Consider the following 27,312-nt stretch of genomic DNA (forward strand, 5'->3'; position numbering starts at 1 on the left):
TTCGTGTTCGTCGTCTTTTTGTTTTAATTTAGGTTTCTTTGCAGAGGGAGCTTTCAGAGTAGAATCGTTTTCAGTGTTGTCGTTAGCAGCAGAACGAATTTTTCCGTTCTTTTTCGATAACTTTTCAAACTCTTCTAAAGTCAGTGTTATTCTCTGGTGAAGTTCAAACTCTTGACCAACTTTTTTGAACAACTTTAGGAAGATATAAGTTCCTGTTTTGTCATAAGCTTTCACTGTTGCTCGGATCAAACGTTTTTCACTTTTGGAAACGTCAAAATGAGCGTCTCCAAACTCAGCGTCGGACTCCGCTGTAAAAGGCATTTTTGTGTTTCTTATTCAATATATTCAACTAACTGTTTTGCTTCAAGAAAAACCGTGTCAATGATTTCGTGCACTAAAATTTTATAGAAATTACACGCAGACGCTAAAAATAGAATTGGTTAACTGATAAGAAATATGATCTATTGAGTTAACAGTATTTGTACGTTAGTCCTGTAGGCAAACGCATAAATGTCTTTATCCTATGTATGCATACAAATTGCCATGGTACTAGAGCCTGCCTTAACTTCAGGGTGGTCTTGTCTGGAAACAATATAACTTTAATGTTTGGTTTAACATATAAAACCAAAATGAAGAGTACATGTATGACCTTAGGTGTGTCAAGAGACTAACTTGATCAATAAAGTGAGCCCAACACGTCAGCCAAAACTTGACGCTTTAACGACATTGAACAACCTACATACTTGTTGAAACTTTCATTCAATTCTATATTCAAGTTCATGCTTGTAATACTGCAAACAAGTGTCTTTTTAAAATAACTGTACTTCAATTCATTTTTGATTCATTTTTTCGTTTCAACATTACTAGTATTTGCTTCAAGGAAACATTATCTTTCAAAATTTTCGTTATTGTGGTTTAACTTCAATTATAACTTAACAGTTCATCTGAATTTTCCAGAGCAATTGCAATGTCTTACCATATTTTGTCAGAAAGCGATTTGTCATGTGAACGCACAATTATCTATCAAACTGTACATGAAAACTTCATAGTAATTGTACAACAAAAACGTTCTCATGAAAATGAAGAGTGGACAACTCACGAACATTGCATGCTTCCAAAAATATTCATCAATTTTATGGCTCAGTTACCCGACAAACCCGAAACTACTGGTAGTGGATTCATTACATCAGGGGGAATTGTACCACCAACAACACTTTTGCACCCCCTGGAACAATATGATATATCGAACTTACCAATTGGAACCAAAAAATTAATATACAAATACGATTGCGACTGTGTACCATTCTATGAGAACCAGCTCGGTGTTTTGCAAGCATGCGACAACCTAGCGGATCTTTGGGGGCTTCCAAAATCTCCTGAGTCTCCTACAAATCCGTCACCATTTTGCACGCCTACTGCGGACCCCAGTCCAACACTCAGCCCAAATAGCTCAGAGCAGAGTCCTTCACTTTTTTTGAATCTAAAAAGCAACAACTTATGGATAAACTTTGACAGTCCTGCAGACACAAACGATCTGTTGAAAAACCTTTCTGGAGACAATTTTGAGACTCCCACAACTTACAATGGAATTGAAGAACAAGAAGATACCCCTACCAAAAACTTCTCTTTAACTCCCGAAAACACTGAAAACCCCTCAGTTGACAATGTTCCAAAAAAAGAGAAAAATTTCAGCTATGCGAGAACTCTTTGACAACTCAAAATAAATTCATTTTTGATGCGCTGATTTTATAAAACTTGAAAACAGTATGGTGTCCTAACTGTATTCACATTCATTCACCACATATTGATCACAATCGGATTTCCATAATTGTATTTTCTTCAGAATATATAATTTTTCATTATCTCTAAGTAAGGAAGCAAAAAATCAAACAAGAAACAAATTATCTTGACATTTTTGCAGAACAATTATTTTCTTCTGAGTGCTGAGAGTCAAATTGAGATATATCTGCTTACAGTGAACACAAAATCTGTTTGAAGAAACAATTCAAATGTCTGAGAAACATAATTTTTAAAGGTTCCTATATGAAAAATGATATTTAGAAAATTTTAGAGTTTTAATGAAATTTGCGTTCACTTTTCACGACGTACTGTGAAAGTGATTGAACTAACTGTTTGGAACCGATTAAAAGAATGAAGGTACTGTTAAAAATTAATAGAGATATTTACTATTTTTCAACAGAAATTTCACAAAAAATGCAATTTTTAATGATATTTTGAACTTACTATTCTTATATATATTTCTGCAATAAACTCAAATTACAACTCAAATTCCACAATACAAAGAAAACTTATTATGGGAGTACATGCATTATTTAAGAAGAACTGGTAAGCCTATTTATTGTTCCTGCCATATTTTGCCTATGTTTTACACAAAGGTCTCAGACATAGTTGAAATTTGTATATTATGGATTGTCATGATAAGAATTATATTTAATTCCGCCCCCTCATGGTTAGAAAACATTGTACTACCTAAAGCTGTAAACTGAAGGTGTGCTCAAGAATTAAACGAAACCCGTGTAGTGCCACGCAATCAATACTTCATTTCTTGACTTGATTGCAGAAAATTCAGCTTTATCTGTTCGTCAACTTTTGGGTGAAAAAGTTTTAATAAATTGGAAAACATAAAGCAAAGAATTTATACCTCTATTTGGTTGCAAAAAAATTTAAAAGCTTTTCAGACTTTTACTATAAATTAATATTTCCTAAGCATTTTAAAAACTCTCTCAACTTAGAAATATCTCAAAAACATTCTTAACGTTATCAATCATTATTTTCTACATTTCTTACCCTATTATTCAAATGTCTCAACACCATTCAAAGCTTTAAAACTGCGTTCCGTACTTCTGTACAGTATGTCAGTTCAGTGTCCAAACTGTTCTGCTCAGCTCTCCAACAGAAGGTCCCTTAACAAGCATATGAAAAATATTCATAAAATTTTTCCAGAAATACCGACTTTCAGCTGTTTTCAGTGTTTCGAGAACGTTAGAAGTCTTCCTACACTGCGTAAGCATTCTCATATTTCTCATCAACAGCCCATTTTAAAAGACTGCTATACTTGTCGCGTAGGTTTTCAATCAAAACTCGAATATGCAGAGCACATAAACAATGAGCATGGTCTGCCCATTTTGGACTTGGAAACCCATGAAGTTGATACAACTAGACCAACAGTCAGTTCAATTAGCGATGGCGTAAACTACTACGAATTTGAGCCGGCCCAGTGGGATTTAGACATTATGGAATATCTGTTCAGGAACCGGGAGGAAATTTCGAAAACAGTCCAAAAACACACGCACAAGTTTCCACAAAAGGTTCAACTTGTAGTAGAAATGACGCTTCAGAAACCTTTGGATGATGATCAAGAAAAATTGAGCGTGTTTTTCAATACGAATACACGAATCGTATATCATTCAGGGATTTCGGATGAAATTTTTGAAGACCTTGTCGACAACATTGTTTCAAAACTAGTTTCGTTTTCAAGCTACGGAAGTGGTTGGCAGCTACTCTCAATAGACAAAGTTACCCTGAAGCTGGCCAAATATGTGCCTGTCCGGGGAAGCAGTTTCATACCGTTTCATGAGGGACATCCGTTGAGAAGGGATTCGAATTTGCTGAACATACACAATGGAAGCGACAACAACTGCTTTCTATATTGCTACACAGCTGGATACCACCTAGTTTACAAAAAAGAAAAACTGGAACCGCCAGTTCCGTGCGTCAGACCTAGGACAAATGTTCTTACATACAGTAGAGAGAACCCATCAGCCAAGATGCCGAAAGGAAACTTTGAAATGCCAATGAGTCTTCATGACATATCAAAGTTCGAAGATCTCAATGAAGTGCAAGTCAAAGTTTTCAGGTAACGAGATATTTAAGTTACACTGTTGTCTACTATAAAAAGCCTTTCAAATAAAAAAAAGTTTGAATTTAATGAAAAACTCCGTTATCTAATATTATTTCTTTGTTTGATATCCCCCCCTCCCCCGAAATTGTAAAAAAGTTTTGCTTCAGGTATAACAAGAAACAGCTACTGCCCCTGAGATTGTCGAAAAGAAAACCATTCCCCTTTGTTCTGGACTTGTTGCTCCTACAAAACGAAAAGACCTACCACTACGTTCTCATTATCAATTTAAAGAAACTTGTTGCCAAAGTCAAAGGAAGGGAGTATCGTGATAGGAGCGAGCTGTGTCGCAATTGTTTTCATGTATGTTCATCAGTAGGGCTACTCACTTCCCATCAAAAAGTATGTCTGGAAAACGAGTCAGTACAAATAACAATGCCCACACTCGACAAAAACAACGTAAAGTTTGAGAACTATGCGGCAAGGTGGTTTTCACCTTTTGTTGTGTACCTGGATCTGGAATCTCTGATTGTGCCCGTTGCAACGGCAAAAAACAATCCAACTATTTCAAGCACTTCTACATTAGAACAACATCTTCCTTGCAGTTATTGCATGATTGTTGTTGAACGTGATAACTCTGAGCCCCTGCATTTTGATATATACACTGGACCTGATTGTATGGGACGCTTTGTTACAAAAATAGAGAAACTTGCAAAATATTTCTATCAGCAAAAGCGGAAATTCCCATGTTTTCTCGGCACAGCACCTCCAAGAGACACCTGGTCAAAGTGTTGGATTTGTAATGTTGATTTCAACAATGATAACGAAAAAGTATTAGACCACTGCCACTACAACGGACAATTCATTGGGTATGCGCACAGTGCATGTAAACTAAACCGAAGAACGCTAAACTACACTCCAGTGATTGCCCACAATATGATGAATTATGATTTACATCATATTGTGAAGTCCTTACACTCGGCTTCACAGTCGACAAAAATTGAAGTCATGCCAACCAATGATGAGAAGTTTATTGCACTCAATTTCGGCGTTTTTATCGAAACGCGAAAACGCAAGCGTGATGAACTTGCAGTGTACGAGTACCTTCGTTTTATCGATAGCTTCAAGTTCATGCCTTGTAGCTTAGACAAACTATTACAAAGTTTACCCGACAACAAATTTTCTCTCCTAGACCACTTCTATCAGGGCTATACAGACGAGCAGCGAAAACTGTTGAAGAAGAAAGGAAACTTTCCTTACTCATATCTAGACTCATTCAGTAAGCTAAATGAACTTTCTCTTCCATGTCTAAAGAACTGGAAGAACAGTTTAAAAGACAACCAAATCGACGTCACAAATGAGGAACTCATTCAGTTGAATAATGTGTTCAAAGTGTTTAACTGTGAAAACCTTAAACAGTTCCTCCAACTTTACCTTACAGGAGATGTTCTCCAGTTAGCATGCTGGTTTGAGGAGCTACGGTCCGTGTGTTATAACACATACGGATTGGACTGTTCGCAATTCTATACGGCCTCAGACCTTTCAGGAAGTGCCTGCTTAAAAGTTTGTGAACCAGAACTTGAGTTACTGACTGATCGACAAATACTTGACTTGACGGAAAGGATGATGCGTGGAGGGTTGTCCTCCGTCTTTAGCTCAAGACATGAGGTTGCCAACAACACCATGTTACCGGAATTTGATGAGTCGAAAGATGTTTCATCAATAATCTACATTGATGCGAATAATCTTTACGGGGGCATCATGCTCCAATACCCATTGCCACTCAAGGATTTTGAGCTCGTTGAAGACATTTCATTAGACACAATATTACAAACCGAAGATGAGGGGGATATTGGTTTCCTGGTTGAAGTCGATTTGGAGTACCCTGACGAACTACATGATAAACACGCAGACTATCCACTCGTACCAGACAAGGAAACAATTGATCCTCTAGAATTGAGTGACTTTCAAACTTCTCTAAAAAACACCCTTAAATTGACAGTGTCAAAAATCAAAAAACTGAGACAGACCTTCCATCCCAAGAAGAATTATGTGGTTCACTATCGTAACCTGAAATTCTACGTTAACAACGGCATCAAAATTACAAAGTTTCATCAAGCTGTAAAATTCCGACAATCGAAATGGCTTTCAAGCTACATAGCACTCAACACGCAAAAGCGACAAGAAGCGTCCACGGAGTTTGATCAAGATTTCTATAAACTAATGTCAAACTCGACCTTTGGAAAATTTTGTGAAAGTCTGCGAAACCGAGTGACAGTTTCATTTGCCAGAACCGAAGAGGAACTTCTGAAAGCAACATCTGAAGGCAAAGTTTCATTAATCAAAATTATAGACAAGAACTTGACTCTGATTACTAAGAAAAAGCAGTCTATCCTGTGGAACAAACCAACAATTGTTGGTGCTAGCATTTTAGAGCTTTCAAAGCTCTTCATGCTAGAGTTCCATTACATTGTAATGAAAAAACAAACCGATTGTGTGCTGTTGTATTCCGATACAGACTCTTTCATTTACAAGCTTAAAAGCAAAAATTTTTATGACGACTTGAAAAAAAATTTGGATCTCAAAAATCATTTCGACCTCTCAAATTTTCCAACAGATCACAAACTCTACGATAGATCAAACGAAAGAGTTGTCTTAAAGTTCAAAGATGAACTTGCGGGGACGCCAATACAGGAGTTTTGTGCCCTTAAACCAAAATTGAACTCTATTCTCGTTGCTAACGGGCAAACAAAAATGACCGCAAAAGGAACCAAAAAATTCGCTCAAGCCAAATTGAACCACGAGATGTTTAAAAAGACATTAGAAACCGGTGATCTAGTGAGAGTAGAAAACATCAAGTTCAACACCGACAAACACCAATTACAAACTGTTTATTTCAACAAAATTGCACTAAGCGCATATGATGACAAAAGATATATCAGCGCGAATCGAAAAACTACGCTTCCATTTGGACACTATTCGTTGAGGGATGAGTACATTACGAAGAAAATGTGCGTTGAAACCGATTGGGATACAGAATTGCACGAACCGTATAATGTGTTCGAACTTCCCAGAGTTGGAGAGGCATTGGGCTGGGAAACACCTGATCCCGGCTTTTATCAGCCATCATATTCGAATGAAGAGTTAAATGATGTTGTCAACCTTTCAAACCTGTCTGATCATTCTGACGACTCTAATCATAAAATCAGTAACCCCTTCATTCTCACCGAAGCCGAGGAAAGCCTGGAAAACTCTACCAGCAGCAGTGACAGTGATACTAGTTTAGCAAACATTAGCAAACAAAGAAAGAAAACTGCTAATGTGAACAGAAACCTATTCAATGAAAGCAAAAGTCTTGATTCTAGAAACTCTGACACTGATTGAATTGGTATTTTGTTTTGTATTTTGAATTATGACTTCTCAGAAGGAAAGTTAGTTTCAAGAGAATAAAATATTGCTAATCAAATAGTTTTTTCGAGGAAATTGTTATAGTAGACCTTATCTGAGAAAATTTTCAAGTCAACAAAAAATGAGTTTTGAGTGCTCTTTCATAGCGCAAAATCCATTTCAGACCATTTTAGGACTCTGAAAAATTTTGAAATTTTTTTTTCAAAAAATTGGAAATTTTTATATGTTTCGACCCCTATACTACTTAGGTGAAAAAAGTGAAGTCAACAAAAAATCACTTTTGAGTGCTCTTTCATAGCGCAAAATCCATTTCAGATCATTTTAGGACTTTGAAAAACTTTGAAAAATTTTCGAAAAAATTTTTGAAATTTTTTGAAAAATTTTAGGCTTCTGGTGTCTTATATTAGGTTTTTTATGTTTTCACCAAAAAGATTTAGTGAGAGTTCAAAACTTAGGTAACACCTAATTCTATATACAGCGAACATTTCAACAGCGGATATCTGCCATGTTACTGGAGGGCGGGGGGTCCGGACACCCCCCCCCCCCCCTACAAGAACTCTCACCACCGAAAAACTGATTTTCTCTTAGTGAAAGCAAGTTTTTTGGTTAAGTTTCGCCAGCCAACTTAACCCAAGAATTTCTCTCAGGCTGGCGAAACTTAAACAAAAAACTTGCTTTCACTAAGAGAAAATCAGTTTTTCGGTGGTGAGAGTTCTTGTAGGGGGGGGGGGGGGGGGGGTGTCCGGACCCCCCGCCCTCCAGTAACATGGCAGATATCCGCTGTTGAAATGTTCGCTGTATATAGAATTAGGTGTTACCTAAGTTTTGAACTCTCACTAAATCTTTTTGGTGAAAACATAAAAAACCTAATATAAGACCTAATATGTTTTCTCGTGTGGTGCTATAGTTTTTTTTGGATAGCTCATTGCTCATTTACTTTTTTTGTTTTCTTTCCTCGATACCATCGTCGCACTGTTTCAAATGAGATTAAGATATTCAATCTTTGTCGCATGATTGCAGGTCAAACTAAAAATATTGAACAATTGTCGTACGATTGCAATTCAATTAAGGATATTTTCTCGCTGGTAACATTTATTTACTCAGTAACAGACCGAATTCGCACGCTTAATTTTTCTTGTGAACAGTGCAATTGGTAATTGCAAAACTGATAATAGCCTTTTTAGTCAACAATTTGCATCGCGGAGGTTATTTCTGAAACTAATAGTCATTTGTTCTGTCTTTCACTTCTGTCTTTTTGACAATGTTGTCATCAGATACTTAAACGTTTCAAAAAGATGAGACGCATGAGAACTAGCGATTTTTGGCATAAAAATTAGTTACAATAAGTTGTCTCTAGTTTTCAAGGTAGCCCAACAAGCACTCAACATTGATTACAGTAGTGGATATATTCAATTTTTGAGCAAGCGAAAAGGAATTTTGTTTAGTGTATCTAATTTACACACACACTTACAGTTCTAACTTGACATATGTTCACATATATATATGTTTTGTGACATATGCCAGGAAAAATAGTGACAAAATATTGTAAATTTGCTCGAGAAATCTGTCACTGGCCCCATATTGAATCAACAAAAAATGGGTTAGAAGGAAACTTGCATAAAACGCTAACTGGATCCAGATAAATTGTACAAAATTTGGCTGAGAGCAATTACAAAAAGTAACATGAAAATGAGGGAAAAACTCGAGAACTCGGGCCCTTTGCATTATTTCCACCATCTTAGTTATCTTCCCATCATTGCTGTAATTATACTATGATGGGTATGCTATAGTTTTTTTGAAGAGGGGACTATATTGGGAGAGACCCTAAATTCCATTTAACTATTACTATAACAATTCAAAAGTGAGGGAGGAGAAATAAAGGAGAGCTGATAGTTGTAAAAACTGGATCTTAGAGCCAAGCACGACACCTGCTGTTCAAAACGTGGGTAGTTACACATTTTTTGTTCTTTCTTTGCATTGGTTACTAATGCAATCTTGAAAATCAGATATCTTCTGGTTTTTTTGTCCCCCTGTGCTTCAAATTTTTTGCTTCCCCAAGAGCCCCAGTAAAACTTTACATAACGATATAAAAAGTAATGGCGAGTGTGCATGAATTACTCTGTCGCTGAGTGGTGCATAACGTACGAGATCGGTGATATTTGGCAAAGAATGTGTTGATTTTATGTCCGATCAACGATAAATGCTGTCAAATCAGATCAATAACCTTTTTAGCGCCAATCATACACCAAACCGCGCTTTTAGTCGTTGCATAAACATAACTTCAATTTTTTCTTGCGTTTATATCAACAAATTTTAGCGGTTTTTAGTGCTGAGGTAACATATTTAATCGTTGAAACTTAGGAAGGTTGTTAAATTTGTGTATGTTTTTAATAGTGCATCATAGTTATGATCTCCTTTTGAATCAATCGCAATCTTAGAAACAAACAAAGGGGTGTAGCTGGTTGTTGTGGGGAGGAAACTTGGAATGCAAGTCTTTCTCTTCTTTAAAATAAGGCTTGTTTTAATTTTACAAAATATAACATTCAACGGATTCAATGCATTCACGGGAATGTAAGACACGTGATGTTACGCTGTGGTTCATAAAAGAAAACAGCTCTGAGGAAACCTAAGGCGTCGTTTGTACTTCGGTGGAAGCAGGGAAAAGCTTGCAGGAGGTCAGAGCTTCAGGTTTTTCAGAGACAGTTCCCCAGTCGAGACCAGATGGTTATCTTGCAAGATCTGGCAGAAAAATGGTTATCTTGCAAGATCTGCCAGAAAAATGGTTATCTTGCAAGATTCTTGCAAGTTCGTTCCGGTCGAGTTGTCCTCTTATTGGCTCTCATTCATGCAACATATTTCATTTTGAACAGAAATTTACTTCAGAATCAGTTGCGTATTTCTTACGAAGATAATAAATTTAAATAGATTTTGAATCTGGCAATATGAATTATCTGAAGAAAGCAAATTAAAATCTGCCTTTGAGAACTGTTAACACAAAATAAATTACTATTAAAAACTAATTTTTTTCAACTTTATCAAGATTTATAAAAATAAAATTTTTTTCTGATGAAAAAATTTTGTGATATTATTCTTTGCATCTTGAGCGGCTTCCTTTCAGTTAATTCAGCTCTTTGCGCTTAAGTTTTCTTGCCCAAAAAATGTGATTATTCACGGCTTGCCATTTTTTTGAGCTTCGAAGGACTTTAGAAGAGCTTTCGCGCAAATCTCTTGCTGTCAGAATTACTTGCATTAATCAACTCATCTTGTAGGATCTTGTGCAAAAATGTGGATCTATTAGAGGATTCTGACAGACAAATGATTATCTTGTAAGATTCTGGCAGAAAAATTGCTATCTTGCAAAATTCTGGCAGAAAAATGGTTATTTTGCAAGATTCTGGCAGAAAAATGGTTATCTTGCAAATTTCTGGCAGAAAAATGGTTATCTTGCAAGATTCTGGCAGAAAAATGGCTATCTTGCAAGTTTCTGGCAGAATGAATGCTTATCTTGCAAGATTCTGGCAGAAATCTTGCAAGATTATGCATAATCTTGCAAGATAACCATTCGAAATCAATTGGGGTTGTCTCCGCTTTGATCAAAATCAATTATATGTTTTGCAAGGTCGATCTTACAGAAGTGCTGATTGTACTTATGCGGTTTCAACGTTGATCTGTTTTACACTTTATAACTAACAATCATAGTTGTTCTTATATATTTCAACACATTCACTGTTTTGCTTTCACCGGAAAATTGCGGTGTATTTTTTGGTTTTTCAACGTTTGTTTCCAACGATCCTACATATTTTGCAGAAATTCCGCGGCCCTTGATGCATAGGTTGATGTCTTTTAACTGGCGAGGGGGTGGCATGATGAACAGGGGGGGGGGTGAAATAATGATAAGTTTCCAAAAGAATTATCAAGTTTGCTTTCTTTGTTTATGCAGATTATTTAGAATTGGAAAAGCTTCACAATTTTCCAAGCCGCCGAAACACAAATTGAGACCAAGTTTGAACAGAGCTCTGCCCGATATTTTGAACCAGAGTCCGGACCTCCTCCCACCCGGGTCGAGGAAAAATCGGAGAAATATGTAAGACAATAAGGGGTGCAAAGTTGTTTTTTCAGGGCAAATTTCGTACTAAGGTCCATGGATCAATTTGGAGCCGCTCGTATTGGTTTTGATTCTTCAGTTTCTACCCCTGCCATTAAAATATCAGATATTCAATTTCAAGAAGAAAGATTTTTACACAATTGGCCAAAGGCATTAATAATCTTGAAGTCGCAAATATCACTCATTAAAAATTCAGGAGGCCTCCGACATTATCTTCTTCATTTTTTTTCCAAACCAACAAATATGGGAGGGAGAAATAACTCGCTTATTGTCGCTGTCACTCCCACAAGCAGGGGCGTGGCGATCTGCTCCTCTTAATCTGGCATTAAATCTGGATTCGCATGCGTACTGGTTTCTAGTCAGTGTAAAATACCGCCTCGGAATCCCAATATAAAAGTGGAAAGAGTTGTGACTATTGCAAGACACTAGACCATTTGGCGGCAGTAAAGCAGATGCTTGCCACGGCAGAAGTAATTGTATGACACGATCACATTTTGAATGCAATCGTGTCGGGGGAAGCAGGGAAAAGCTTGCAGGAGGTCAGAGCTTCAGGTTTTTCAGAGACAGTTCCCCAGTCGAGACCAGATGGTTATCTTGCAAGATCTGGCAGAAAAATGGTTATCTTGCAAGATCTGCCAGAAAAATGGTTATCTTGCAAGATTCTTGCAAGTTCGTTCCGGTCGAGTTGTCCTCTAATTGGCTCTCATTCATGCAACATATTTCATTTTGAACAGAAATTTACTTCAGAATCAGTTGCGTATTTCTTACGAAAAATAATAAATTTAAATAGATTTTGAATCTGGCAATACGAATTATCTGAAGAAAACAAATTAAAATCTGCCTTTGAGAACTGTTAACACAAAATAAATTACTATTAAAAACTGTTTTTTTTCAACTTTATCAAGATTTATAAAAATAAATTTTTTTTTCTGATGAAAAAATTTTGTGATATTATTCTTTGCATCTTGAGCGGCTTCCTTTCAGTTAATTCAGCTCTTTGCGCTTAAGTTTTCTTGCCCAAAAAATGTGATTATTCACGGCTTGCCATTTTTTTGAGCTTCGAAGGACTTTAGAAGAGCTTTCGCGCAAATCTCTTGCTGTCAGAATTACTCGCATTAATCAACTCATCTTGTAGGATCTTGTGCAAAAATGTGGATCTATTAGAGGATTCTGACAGACAAATGATTATCTTGTAAGATTCTGGCAGAAAAATTGCTATCTTGCAAAATTCTGGCAGAAAAATGGTTATTTTGCAAGATTCTGGCAGAAAAATGGTTATCTTGCAAATTTCTGGCAGAAAAATGGTTATCTTGCAAGATTCTGGCAGAAAAATGGCTATCTTGCAAGTTTCTGGCAGAATGAATGCTTATCTTGCAAGATTCTGGCAGAAATCTTGCAAGATTATGCATAATCTTGCAAGATAACCATTCGAAATCAATTGGGGTTGTCTCCGCTTTGATCAAAATCAATTATATGTTTTGCAAGGTCGATCTTACAGAAGTGCTGATTGTACTTATGCGGTTTCAACGTTGATCTGTTTTACACTTTATAACTAACAATCATAGTTGTTCTTATATATTTCAACACATTCACTGTTTTGCTTTCACCGGAAAATTGCGGTGTATTTTTTGGTTTTTCAACGTTTGTTTCCAACGATCCTACATATTTTGCAGAAATTCCGCGGCCCTTGATGCATAGGTTGATGTCTTTTAACTGGCGAGGGGGTGGCATGATGAACAGGGGGGGGGGGGGGGTGAAATAATGATAAGTTTCCAAAAGAATTATCAAGTTTGCTTTCTTTGTTTATGCAGATTATTTAGAATTGGAAAAGCTTCACAATTTTCCAAGCCGCCGAAACACAAATTGAGACCAAGTTTGAACAGAGCTCTGCCCGATATTTTGAACCAGAGTCCGGACCTCCTCCCACCCGGGTCGAGGAAAAATCGGAGAAATATGTAAGACAATAAGGGGTGCAAAGTTGTTTTTTCAGGGCAAATTTCGTACTAAGGTCCATGGATCAATTTGGAGCCGCTCGTATTGGTTTTGATTCTTCAGTTTCTACCCCTGCCATTAAAATATCAGATATTCAATTTCAAGAAGAAAGATTTTTACACAATTGGCCAAAGGCATTAATAATCTTGAAGTCGCAAATATCACTCATTAAAAATTCAGGAGGCCTCCGACATTATCTTCTTCATTTTTTCCAAACCAACAAATATGGGAGGGAGAAATAACTCGCTTATTGTCGCTGTCACTCCCACAAGCAGGGGCGTGGCGATCTGCTCCTCTTAATCTGGCATTAAATCTGGATTCGCATGCGTACTGGTTTCTAGTCAGTGTAAAATACCGCCTCGGAATCCCGATATAAAAGTGGAAAGAGTTGTGACTATTGCAAGACACTAGACCATTTGGCGGCGGTAAAGCAGATGCTTGCCACGGCAGAAGTAATTGTATGACACGATCACATTTTGAATGCAATCGTGTCATACAGTTGCCTCTGCCGTGATAAGCATCTAAGCAATTTTGTTGTCTGCAAATCTAGAGGAGAAATGATTCCTAATAGCAAAAGCCGGCCGTGTGACGTTTTTGTACCATAATGGCACATTGGCCAATCCGCAGTCATTGACGTCACCGTAACACAATTTCCCATTCGCACATATTCCAGTTTGCACCACTGATATTGTTGAGGAGCAGAGTTACAACGCTTATTACTGAAGCGTGAGGAACATGAAACTTTGTCCATACCGTTGCTCTTGAAGTTCTTTGTGGTTTACATTTTACAAAAAAACCCGATGAGAATGGCCGTACTGTGTGATAATTGTAGGTTCTCTACTGAGGGTTTATCGATGGCTAGCAATTTTGTGCTTCAGTCCTCGTCTTTAGTTGCAATCAGAGTATCGGTTTCTAAGTGTCTGGCAAAGTCAAATTGATGCATATCTCCAGAAAATCTAGAGTTGAATTATGGACAAGGTAGGTCCCTTGTCCTAGTTTTGTATTGATTTCTGCTTCGGACTCTGATTGGCCATATTCTCGAATCAATATTTTTGTTTTTGCCCAACCAGAGTGCGAATAAAGACATGAGTATTAAAAAATTCATAGGAATTGATTAATTCCTTATGAAGAACCAATGAAGCAACATTGATTTTGACAAAATTATCTTTTAATTTTTGTTCTTATGATAAAACTGATTTCAACTGCTTATTGATTTCTCTGCATTCGTAAATTTGATTATTGGGGAATCATCTTTAATAATTTCTTCCGTTTGGTCTTTGTACTCTATCTGTGAGCAAAAAAGACATGTTTTCAATCATTGCTTGTTCTATTATGATAAAAATCTGAATCGCCACTTCTGTCCTGTTGAAATTAGCGGCTCTAATGGTTGGGTGTCTAGGTGACTTGGCCGCGCAGATGAGATTGTACCTGTGGAGACCAGTTGTTGACATATGAGGTAATGGTTGTTTTCGGAAAACACAGTCTTGAAGTTTCTGAAACGCTAGATTTTGCCAAAGAGACAAAGCTAAGGTTATCAACTCGCCTGTGCTTCAGTTTAGTTTTAGCTCAGCGCTTTGCTTTTTTATCACTACACAAGTTGAGGTTCCAGACGAAAGTGACCTCTGATCAGACGGTTTTAGACCGAGGTACATTCTGGTCAAAATAATATGCTCCCGAAATCTAGTGTGCATTTGAACTACGCTCGAAACTGGCTCTGATCAGAACTTCATGGGCGTAGGTAAACAGTGGTCAGCGCAGAATCAGATCATTGTCCGAAATTTTTTGCAACCCTGACCCAGATCATTTTTAGACGTGTCCAGGGGTTTGCAGTGGCCAGAAGTGTCTGATCAAAGGCCGCTTCAAGCGCACAAACCACTGAACACTTGTCTAGAATTGATCTGGGTCAGGGATGCAAAAAACTTCCACAGACGGAAATTGCCATTGATTAGAGCATTTTTAACATTGCCGAGAGGCCCAGATTTTCTCCAGACATTGTGCAGATGTTTGCGTACACGAAAATCACTCCTGATCGAATCGTCCAACAAACACTTGCGAAAAGTATTTTCATGATCCAGAATTTTGTAACATAATTCTGCTCAACATTTTTTGCACAAGAATATGACAGACAGTTGAAAAAAGTAGACAAAATTCAGACCCATGGATATAGATTGGCAGTAGTATATCGTGAGCAGAGGTGGGGGGGGGGGGGGGGTGGGGTGAAAGGACGTACCTATGTATAGAGCTTACGTATGGCCTATTTTCATCAATTTTCATCATTTTATCATAATTACACAGGGGTAATAATCTTAAATAATCCAGGGGGAATGCATCCAGTTGGATTTTCGCTCTAGTGCACTACTTGTCTAATGCTTATCTTATCTAATTATTCTTTTTTTCAAGGATTAAGTCTTTTTTCAAGGAAATAATTTTTTATCAGATAGATCCAGCAGGTGCATAAGCTTTTTGAATAAAAATGCATATTTTGATATATTCTTTTTTTTCCATTTGTCAGTTTTCGATAAAAAGATTTCATTATCTTTTCGAACTTTTTTGTTCAATCAAAAAATTTACTTTTTGATAAAATGATAATTTACTTAACTTCTTTTTGATTGAAAAATATTGTCTTTTACATCACATTTTTGATGCATGATGCAATTTTCGATGTTTTCTTTAACTTACTGTTTTTTTCAGTTTTCAGTTTTTGAGGTTGTTTTATGTAACGGTTTTAAAATAACTTTTTTCGAAAAAAAGTCAGTTTTCTTAAAAACAAATTTATTTCAAAAATGACGTTTTTACATAAGGTTTTTAACAAAGAATGCAGATTTTGATGATTTCTATTTATTCCACTTTTCAGTTTTTGAAGTTCTTTTATGTAAAAGTTTTAATTTGATTTTTTGAAAAAATATAATGTTTTACTTTAATGAATTTTTTCAAATGATCTTTGTTCTATTTCAAAAGACGAAACTCTAAGATTTTTTCAACAAATCATTAATTTGTATAATCTATTTTGAAATGAGTTAGAACCAAGACAATCTGTTCATCATTTGTTTTGTCTCGGTTGAATTTAAGTGGTCTGAAAAAGTGCAAAATAATACGACCAATCCTTTACTTCCTTTCTTTCGACACTTCATTCTGATTTAGATTTCGTTCCCAACAAGGATAAATCGAAAATTAAGACAACAGTAAACGATATCAACAAAGAATTATCCCTTGAGGTGGATTGAACAAGAGAAACAATAAAAACACAGGCTACTAGCTTAACACTTCCGAAAGATTTGTGAAGAACTGCTAGACATCATAACCTCCTTTTAAGCGTGGAAAAATTCAACAAATCAGTAATTCATGCTTTCTCTTTCCACTTTTTTTCAAGCCAGTGAAAGATTTCGAAAAGAACAAGGATTTTACCCACAGAACGACGCAAAGGTATTTTGTTCCCGTATTCTAGTGACATAAATCACTACGGTGTATGCTGGGTAGAAGACATGTTCTCCAAGCATGTTGGCACATTTTCTACAAAATCAGAAATCTTCGATCTACCCAACTTCCAAGATGTTATTCTTCCTCCTATTCAAGAAAAAGACAATGATCAGAACCAATCCGTTCATCAAAATGTTACGTTCTCGAACTACAGGTGCTCTCCAAATAAGCCTTAACAGTTGCTTGTGTTCTCTACTAAATTCTCCCTCATGTGACATCATTTGTCATGTCATGTGATTTTTTTTAAATAGAAGTGATATAACAATTACGTCAGGATGCAAACTCAATTCTTATTGGTTACAACTTCTTTTATATGATCTCATTGGTTACGAAGTTTTTTTATTGTTCTCGTTTTTATTCAATTTCATTGGTTTGATTTTTCGAGCTTTTTCTTGAAGATATTTCATTCGTTTGTTGCTTTTCGCATTCAATATTCAGTAACCCTTACCTACACAATTTTTCTTGTTTCTGCTTTAAAAACTCATCTTTTTTTTTACTTCACAATCTCACGCCACAGATGGATCTAATTTCAGTCTCAGCTGACAGCAAATAACCCTACGCTTTCGCCTTCAGCAAATGAGACCATAAGGGAAAAGCAGTTGTTTCTTCTTCCCAATTCGATTACAATAATGACAGCATATATTCTTTGTTTACTGAAATCAACGGGAAAGTTGAGGACACTGAATCCAAACCGAACGAGGATCGCCAAGGAAACAACAACCTTTGGACTTTCCAAGAGGAAACAGCAACCGGAAGTTTTGAATCAGCATCTCAGAGGAAACTATCAACACATGCTCGAATTGGACCCAGTTGAAAGTCTTCCGCAAAAATGTCGAAGATGAATTTGTTCTGTATCAATTTCTGATGCTGTCGATCTGGGAATTGTAAATTTTCATTCAAAAATTACCTGAGATGTTAACAGAAGCACTACAATTTGAACCCACAGAAGTTAATGCAAACTTGGTGATTGATGAAACTTTGTTCCAACCAACTGATGTCAAGGAAAATGGAAAATTTGGTGTGTTTTATGAATTCAGTGAGACTGCCAGACAAAAAGTGTGTGTTTCCAGAACCGGTGTCAATTTTCCAAGATTATCCTAACCGGGGTTATTTCACAATCGAGCTCTTCGCTCGATGGACTGAAAAGGACAAATTTAGGAGGAAATGCTTTCTTTCAGTCAGAATTGAGAAGTTCCATTTGGAGGACTAATAGGAGTTGGCGATTCAAAGTTAGAGATGCTTTCGAACAAGTCAAAGCTTTTTCGAATACATACCACGTTCCTTGATCCCATGGGATACCCAAAAACAAATCTAAATATTGGTTCTGCTTACTGTTACATGGTTCCCTTCCTTAATTCAAAATTAAACTTTTGTTTCTAGCACATTGTTTTTTTCTGAAATTGTCACCACGATTCCTTTTAAACGTCTCATTTTGAATCATTAGTTCTTAAAGACGAACAAAAATTAGTTGCACTATAACTACAGATCATAACAATCACGAAGCTGTCTTTATTTTCAATAATAACAATCAGGAACGAACTCTTTGGAAAAATTGTGGACGCACTTGCTCTCGAACAGCTTTTTTGTCAATACTCCATTGCTTAGTTGTATTAATACTTCTTCTTTTTTCAATTATCCTATTAACCTTATTAATTCCAGAATTTCTGAAGAAAAAACAGTTTGGATTGTTATTCTTTCAAGTGGTGTAGATTATATACTTCCTAAGCCTAGAGCTTAAAATGAGCAAGATCATATCAACAAATGAACGCACTCTGATGTATCTTGTTGGTCCTTCCGGATTTAGGAAAACTGTTTTCATTAAAGATATGCTACAAACGAAAACTTTTCAACCGTCGTTTGGTTCAATTTTATACTTTCATAAGCATCTTCAGACAATTTACGATACCATGAGATAATCAATTGCAGACACTGAATTCATTCGGGGTGTTGACTTTGAATTAATTGAGAACCTACCCGCTGACGGCAAAAAATGTTTACCTATATACGATGATTCATCAGACATTCTTTCAATTCAAAACAATTCAAAAAATTCAAATAGACAAGTCAGAAAATTCAACGCAATTGCGACAGCCGGTAGACATCGAAACTTAAATTGCGTATATATCAAACATAGTCTCTCCTAAAAAAATAAAAATTGGAGTGATGCCGAGCTTCAGACTACTGACTTTGTTTCGCTCAAATCACACAAAGATGTGCAGCAAACTGATATAGTGGGAAGACAACTGCTTTTGGGGAAACAACTAAAACAGTGGTATGATGACGCTACGCAAGAACCATATGATAATCTTATGATTGATTTGAGACTATCTACACCTGATTTGTTAAGACTTTGTTCAAATGTAGATTCATTTCATTCAGAATTTTTTGTACCGAACAGTTGTGCTCGTATTAGTGTTATAAATGATAGACGCACACAATTTTTATACTCTGAAAATCTTTCAGAATCTCAACACGAAATTTCAATCAACTTTCCTTCTACATTGTCCTAAAAAATCCATCAGATATCTCTGTGAGTGTCGTGTAAACTTGATTGAAAGAAATCTCACAGGAGTAAGAAAAAACAGTTCGCTTGCTTCCAAAAATAAGCTAGAAAGCTCACATCAAAATCAACAACCCTAATCTCCAAAAGACTTATATGGGCTCACATGCTGGAATAACAATATTAACTTACATATATCAACCTTGTATGATCAAATTTCAAATTTTCTTTAATGAGTGAGGTCAAAAAGTTTGTTCTTGTTCCGAATGAACTGTGAGATTCAAGAAAAAGGAAACTATCGGAGTCCTACAGCGATATTTACAAAAAAGGAAGAAAGAGTTTTTCCAGTTATCAAAAAAACGAAAGAAGAAGTTAGTTCCAAAAAAAACCAATTGTCCACCTAAAGAATTTAAGACACGTGCAATTTCACTACGAGAACAATCCTGAGACATTGAAAATTATGAAAGAGATATACGAATACAAACGGTTGAAATTTTCACTTTTCAATACAATTATTGTCGACACACGAGTTGATATAAAAACATTCCTTCAATCAATTAAATTGAAAAATGCTTCAATTGATCCGAACTCTTTCTTAATTCTTAAAGTTCAAAATCTTGGACCACATCTGTTTAAAAACAACAGTTTGAGTACACGGTATGGCTCAGATTGGTTCAATTACACTTTCAGATAGAATCAAAATGCAGAATTTGTATAACGAGAGGGGATCAGATCAGCAGCTTTTGAGTCTTTCAAGAACCTAACAAAAGCAACTGGAATCAGTTGAGAGAAAGCTACAGTATTTACACAGTCAAAAGACTTTTATACGAAGTACAAAGGAATCAAACGAAATTTTCCCGGCTAAATGTGCATACTCGCTATGTTGATGAGATATGGTGCTTGGACATTGCACAAATGGAAAAACTATCACAAAGGAACCCAGATATCAGTTTTCTACTCGTTACTGTAGATTCTTTTCTCGATATCTGAGTGTAGAACCATTATGGAGAAAAGGAGCAGAGCAGTGAAAACAGCTTTTTATCAAAATTTGATTAAAGAAGAACGTGCTCAATTTCCCAAAAAATTATCACTAAATCAAGAAAAGGAGTTTTTTTGGAGATATGGCCAATTTCTGTGAGGACGAGAGAGTCAAACGTTATCACAATTAAAGTGAAACAAAAGTAGCTTTTGGTTAGAGAGCTATACAAACCCTGAGAAACTTAATTAACCGCTACCTGGAGGAAAACGACCCATTATCCTACATCAAAGACAGACCCGCAAATGTTGGTTGATACTATTAATTCAAGAATCATTTGCAAAATTGGGTTGGCACACAAAAGTGTAGTGAATGCTGATTTTTTGACTGTGATGTGCAAGCGAATTAAACTACGAAAAATACAAAGCCTAAGTTTCAAGTAGGTGATAAATTTAGGTTGGCATCAGCAGAGCACAAATTTCAAAAAAGATATATGCCTCAATAAACACATGAAGACTTTGTAGTTCGAAAAATAAACGCTCTAGCGCTTTTCCTGACATCTTTTTTGTTGGTCAGAAAGAATAAAACATTGACGAAAACTTTTACGAGAAAGATATGTCAAAAATTGCAGTGTCAATTTTGATTAGTCGCATAAAAAAATCGAAAGTTACAAACTACCTTTTTTTAAATGGAGTTCTTCAACAGAGAGGGCAGGGTTTTGGAGCGTTGACTAGAACAGTTGCTAGATACACTCTTCCTCTTCTCAAGAAATACGTTTTACTTGCAGGAAAGAAAATTGGAGTGATCGAGTCAGGAATTTTCGCAATTTTTGTTGTTTTATCAGGACAGGAATCAGTCAAAAAAGCAGCCTAGAAGACTGCAAAATCAACAATACGAAAAAAAGTTGGTGGTGGTATAAAAAAGGAAAACGACTAGACAAAGTATTACCCGACAAAAAATACGCAAAGATTTTCTAAAGAACCTTGAATAATCTTTTTCCTAAACAAACGTCTCACAGAACAGCAAAAATTATGAACTCGTTTTTATCTGGATTTTGTATCCATCACTTTCTCTCAAGTTTATCCTCAAAATATAATGACTTCGTTCACTATTTTTCTATTCCGACAAAACTGAACTGGATGGATTTTGGGAAGTAGCTTTAATCGAAATATCATATACCGGTGTATGTTGTAACTTTGCAGGCGGACTGATGGCATTTCACTTTGATGAGAAACCAAAGCTTGTCTTATTCATTCACCGGTGGTTTTTAACTCTAGGTACGATTTTGCGAAGAATCTTACAGGTACACTCAAAAAAACATCCCGAAAACTTAGACCCTCAATTTTCTATCGACATCGACAAAAAAATTAAGTCTAACTTTTTACAAATGAAGATCCCAAATTGTATCATTCAGCAAAACTTTGGCTGCTAAATTGAGCGTTTAAGCAGACAAACCCGTTATACCTTATTCGAAAGGATCATACAATACCAAGTCCTGGACAACGGCAGATAACCCTTTTGTTATTACAGTATTTCTCTACTTGGATAAAGTTGAACCTAATTCAGTTGGTTATGTGAAATGTCCGCTTCTACGCTCCTTCCATTCAAACATCAAGTGTTTCATAATGAAGAGAAATTTATCAGATCTCATGTTCTGAGTTATCGCAGTTGCGAACACTTGAGATACCATAAAGTAATCAGATCGAACAGTAAACATGTAGAATTAAGAGACGCCTTCTTCCCTTTTTCCCTATTGATCAATTTCAGCTTACTTCATTGTTTCAGAAAAAAATCTTAATCATTTCCTCAAATATCATTAAAAGAACAGTCGGCTAAAATGCAAATGAACTCTTTGTTTCACTCGTTGCAAGACTTTTTTGAGGACCAAATTTAGATCCCATTCTTTGGTCCAATGAACAAAAAATATTGCCAACAAATTCCCTAAACGTGTCAAGAATGGAGTTTCAATTGAAAATTGATCGTAATACTTTCGCTGACATGCGATCTTCTCGATTACTCATCAGAGGTAGGGCTATTAAAGTAGATCGAACACGTTTGGATAAAGCCGATGAAACATTATTGGTAAACAATGCTCTTCATTCTATTTTTTCTTACTGCGAAGTCTATCTAAACAACGAAGAAGTTCACAGCTCCAATTTTCTTTATGCTCAACAAGCCCTTGTCTCTGCTGAATTTTCAGGGACAAAAGGAACGAAGGCAACCTTATCTCAGTGCCAAGGATATCGATACAAGACTGATCCAAACGATTTCACAAAAAGTCCTTTTGAAGATGTTGTTTTTCAAAAAGATAAATATGAGTTTACATTTTAGGATCCAATGCCAATAGGTCTTTTTGCATGTAAAACTTTACCTCTCTCGAATGTCAACCTCAGACTGAAAATGATTTGATCATCTCCAGCGTTTTCTATCATTGATAATGCTGGCTGAACTCTGAGGCTTTAATCGTGGAAGCTTGCCTTTTTACAAGACAGGCAGAAATCTCAGTTAACTAGTTGAGAAGTTTTAAAAGCAGACTGCTACGAGAACCTGCCATGTGGGCTACGGTGAGAACCTGCCATGTGGGCTACCACTGGGTTGTGCTCGCCAATAAAAAGGAAAGTTGATCTTTGGCGATTTAATGGGAGACGTTTTGGAAAAACATGGCTTCAGTACAAAAGCAAACTTTTGTTCATTTGTACAGGAGAAATTCTAATATTCAAAATTGTTTGGTTTATATGCTATTTATTTCGCTCATGTGTTATTTTCTTAAGTCTGGTCTATAATAAAGAACTTCCAAAATCTTTTATTATTCCCGCAGGACAGAACCAGTTTATACAAGAAAAAATATATTCTAGCAAACAACTTCGATTGATTGATTTTGCTATGAATCTGAAAAATCAGTTCAATGAAACATGCACCACGAATACCTTCTATTAATTTTGTTCTTCGACAAGTTAAAATTGTGCGTGGGAACCAAAATATAGTTAACACAAGAGAAATTATGCTGAAACCATGAAAGCACAAAAGTTTGAAGATGACGGTCCTAACATTCAATAAAAGGTTTTGAAAATCAAATTTATCTGTTTTTCGACCTCATTTCAAAACAGGAGGCTAATGTTGAAATGCATTTTCCTGATGTAGTTGGTGCAGGAATTCCTTTACAGTTTTACTTTGCTTTGCTAACAATTTGGCTAATACTGTAGAATTATTTGTTAGTGGTGAACGTATAAGATCCATTGCAATTGATAAGGACGGATCAGTTACTAAAAATGGATAATCAATAACTCTTACATGCTGTCAACTGGTTCCCACGCCTAAAGTTAAAATATCTCGGTTCCTTCGCTGCTGATCTTCGACGAAGAAACTTAACTACAAGCACGTTTTGTATAATAAACACAGATTCATCTACCCAGCCGGGCTACCACTGGGTTGTGCTCGCCAATAAAAATGGAAAGCTGATCTACGGTGATTTAATGGGAGACGTTTTGGAAAAACATGGCTTCAGTACAAAAGCAAACTTTTGTTCATTTGTACAGGAGAAACTCTAATATTCAAAATTTTTTGGTTTAAATGCTATTTATTTCGCTCATGTGTTATTTTCTAAAGTCTGGTCTAAAATTTTAAATGGTTTTCAAATTATTATTTTTTTGCTGATGTTTTGTAGGTATTGAAACCCAAAATCTTTAAATGTTTAAATCCTAATAAATTATGACTAGATCAAGAAAAGGAGTTTTTTGGAGATATGGCCAATTTCTGTGAGGACGAGAGAGTCAAACATTATCACACTTAAAGTGAAACAAAATAAGCTTTTGGCGAGAGCTATACAAACCCTGAAAAACTTAAATTCCCGCTGCCTGGAGGAAAACGACCCATTATCCTACATCAAAAACCTTCAAATGTTGGTTGATATTATTAATTCAAGAATCATTTGCAAAATTGGGTTGGCACCCAAAAGTGAATTAAACTACAAAAAATACAAAGCGTAAGTTTCAAGTAGGTGATAAATTTAGGTTTTCATTAGCAGAGCACAAATTTCAAAAAAGATATATGCCTCAATAAACACATGAAGACTTTATAGTTCGAAAAATAAACGCTCTAGCGCTTTTCCTGACATCTTTTTTTTGGTCAGAAAGGATAAAACATTGACGGAAACTTTTACGAGAAAGATATGTCAAAAATTGCATAGTCAATTTTGATTAGTCGCATCAAAAAATCGAAAGTTAAAAACTACCTGACTTTAAAGGAATTCCTCAACAGAGAGGGCATGATTTTGGAGCGTTGACTAGAACAGTTGCTAGCACCACTCTTCCTCTTCTCAAGAAATACGTTTTACTTGCGGGAAAGAAAATTGGAGGAGATGTGATCGAGTCCGCAATTTTTGAAATTGGTGGTGTTTTGTCAGGACAGACTTCAATCAAAAAAGCAGCCAAGAAGACTGCAAAATCAACAGTAGGGAAAAAAGTTGGTGGTGGTATAAAAAAGGAAAAACACTAGACAAAATATAAACCGAAAAAAAATCCGCAAAGATTTTCTACAGGACCTTGAATAATCATTTTCCTAAACAAACGTCTCACAGAACAGCCAAAAATTATGAACTCGTTTTTATCTGGATTTGGTATCCAACACTTTTTCTCAAGTTTATCCTCAAAATACAATAACTTCGTTCACTATTTTTCTATTCCGACAAAACTGAACTGGATGGATTTTGGGAAGTAGCTTTAATCGAAATATCATATCCCGATGTATGCTATAACAATGAAGGCGGACTGTTGGCATTTCACTATGATGAGAAATTAAAGATTGTCTCATTCATTCACCGGTGATTTTTAACTCTATGTACGATTTGCGAAGAGTCTTACAAGTACACTAAAAAAACATCCCAAAAACTTAAATCCTCAATTTTCTATCGACATCGTCAAAAATGAAGTCTAACTTTTTACAATAGATGATCCCAAAATGTATCATTCAGCAAAAGCTAAATTGGGCATTTAAGCTGACAAACCTGTTATACCTTATTCGAAAGGATCATACAAAACCAAGTCCTGGACAACGGCACATAACCCTTTTGTTATTACAGTATTTCTGTACTTGGATATAGTTGAACCTAATTCAGTTGGCTACGAAAAATGTCCGCCTCTACGTTCCTTCCAATCAAACACCAAGTGTTTCATAATGATGGAAATTTTAACAGATTTTATGTTCTGAGTTATCGCAGTTGCGAACACTTGAGATTCCATAAAGTAATCAGATTGAACAGTAAACACGTAGAATTAAGAAACGCCCTGTTCCCTTTTCCCTATTGACCTATTTCAGCTTACTTTATTATTTCAGAAAAAAATCTTAATCATTTCCTCAAATATCATTATAAAAACAGTCGGCTAAAAGGCAAATGAATTCTTTGTATCACTCGATGCAAGACTTTTTTGGGAAAGGACGAAATTTAGATCCCATTCTTTGGTCCAATGAACAAAAAATATTGCCAACAAATTCCCTAAACGTGTCAAGAATGGAGTTTCAATTGAAAATTGATCGTAATACTTTCGCTGACATGCGATCTTCTCGATTACTCATCAGAGGTAGGGCTATTAAAGTAGATCGAACACGTTTGGATAAAGCCGATGAAACATTATTGGTAAACAATGCTCTTCATTCTATTTTTTCTTACTGCGAAGTCTATCTAAACAACGAACAAGTTCACAGCTCCAATTTTCTTTATGCTCAACAAGCCCTTGTCTCTGCTGAATTTTCAGGGACAAAAGGAACGAAGGCAACCTTATCTCAGTGCCAAGGATATCGATACAAGACTGATCCAAACGATTTCACAAAAAGTCCTTTTGAAGATGTTGTTTTTCAAAAAGATAAATATGAGTTTACATTTTAGGATCCAATGCCAATAGGTCTTTTTGCATGTAAAACTTTACCTCTCTCAAATGTCAACCTCAGACTGAAATTGCTTTGATCATCTCCAGCGTTTTCTATCATTTAGATTGCTGGCTGAACTCTGAGGCTTTAATTGTGAAAGCTTGCCATTTTAAAAAGACAGGTAGAAATCAGAGATAACTAGATGAGAAGTTTTAAAAGCAGACTGCTACGAGAAACTGCCATGTTGTACTATAATGCATATTTTCCAAAAACTTTTTATTATTCCCACAGGACAGAACCAGTTTATACAAGAAAAAATATTTTCAAGCAAACCAATTCGAATGATTGATTTTGCTATGAATCTGGAAAATCAGTTCAGCTAAATATGCACCACGAATACGTTCTATTAAATTTGTTCTTCGATAAGTTAAAACTGTGCGTGGGAATCAAAATATAGTTAACATTAAAACGGAAAATCACGTGATAACTAATGCTGAAACTATTAAAGCACTCAAGTTTGGAGATGACGGTCCTAACATTCAATAAAAGATATTGAAAATCAATTTCATTTGTTTTTCGACCTCATTTCAACACAGGAGGCTAATGTTGAAATGCATTTTCCTGATGTAGTTGGTGCAGGAATTCGTTTACAGCTTTGCTTTGCTTTGCTAACAATTTGGCTAATACTGTAGAAATATTTGTTAGTGGTGAACGTATAAGATCCATTGCAATTGATAAGGTCGGATCAGTTACTAAAAATGGATAACCAATAACTCTTACATGCTGTCAACTGGTTCCCACGCCTAAAGTTAAAATATCTCGGTTCCTTCGCTGCTGATCTTCGACGAAGAGACTTAACTACAAGCACGTTTTGTATAATAAACACAGATTCATCTACCCAGCCGGGCTACCACTGGGTTGTGCTCGCCAATAAAAATGGAAAGCTGATCTACGGTGATTTAATGGGAGACGTTTTGGAAAAACATGGCTTCAGTACAAAAGCAAACTTTTGTTCATTTGTACAGGAGAAACTCTAATATTCAAAATTGTTTGGTTTATATGCTGTTTATTTTGCTCATGTGTTATTTTCTAAAGTCTGGTCTAAAAACTTAAATGGTTTTCAAATTATTATT

At 35.9% G+C, this 27,312-nt stretch overlaps 1 protein-coding gene across 1 annotated transcript; it reads left to right on the forward strand.

Moving 5' to 3' along the window:
• The first annotated feature begins 4,294 nt into the window (after nt 1–4,294).
• On the forward strand, nt 4,295–7,243 carry LOC142350864 (uncharacterized). Its single transcript, XM_075402884.1, has 2 exons — nt 4,295–6,331; nt 6,554–7,243. The coding sequence occupies exons 1-2, from the start codon at nt 4,295–4,297 to the stop codon at nt 7,241–7,243; spliced, it is 2,727 nt and encodes a 908-aa protein (XP_075258999.1).
• Nucleotides 7,244–27,312: the final 20,069 nt, after the last annotated feature.

Source organism: Convolutriloba macropyga, chromosome 1 (assembly GCF_964194025.1).
Source record: "Convolutriloba macropyga chromosome 1, txConMacr16.3, whole genome shotgun sequence".
In the NCBI taxonomy this organism is placed as follows: Eukaryota; Metazoa; Xenacoelomorpha; order Acoela; family Convolutidae; genus Convolutriloba; species Convolutriloba macropyga.

Excerpts from the sequence above, each read along its gene's own strand:
- LOC142350864 (XM_075402884.1), top strand. The coding sequence starts at position 4,295 with ATGCCCACACTCGACAAAAACAACGTAAAGTTTGAGAACTATGCGGCA. Across the intron at positions 6,332-6,553 it reads TGCTAGAGTTCCATTACATT|GAGTTTTGTGCCCTTAAACC; the intron begins GTAATGAAAAAA and ends ACGCCAATACAG.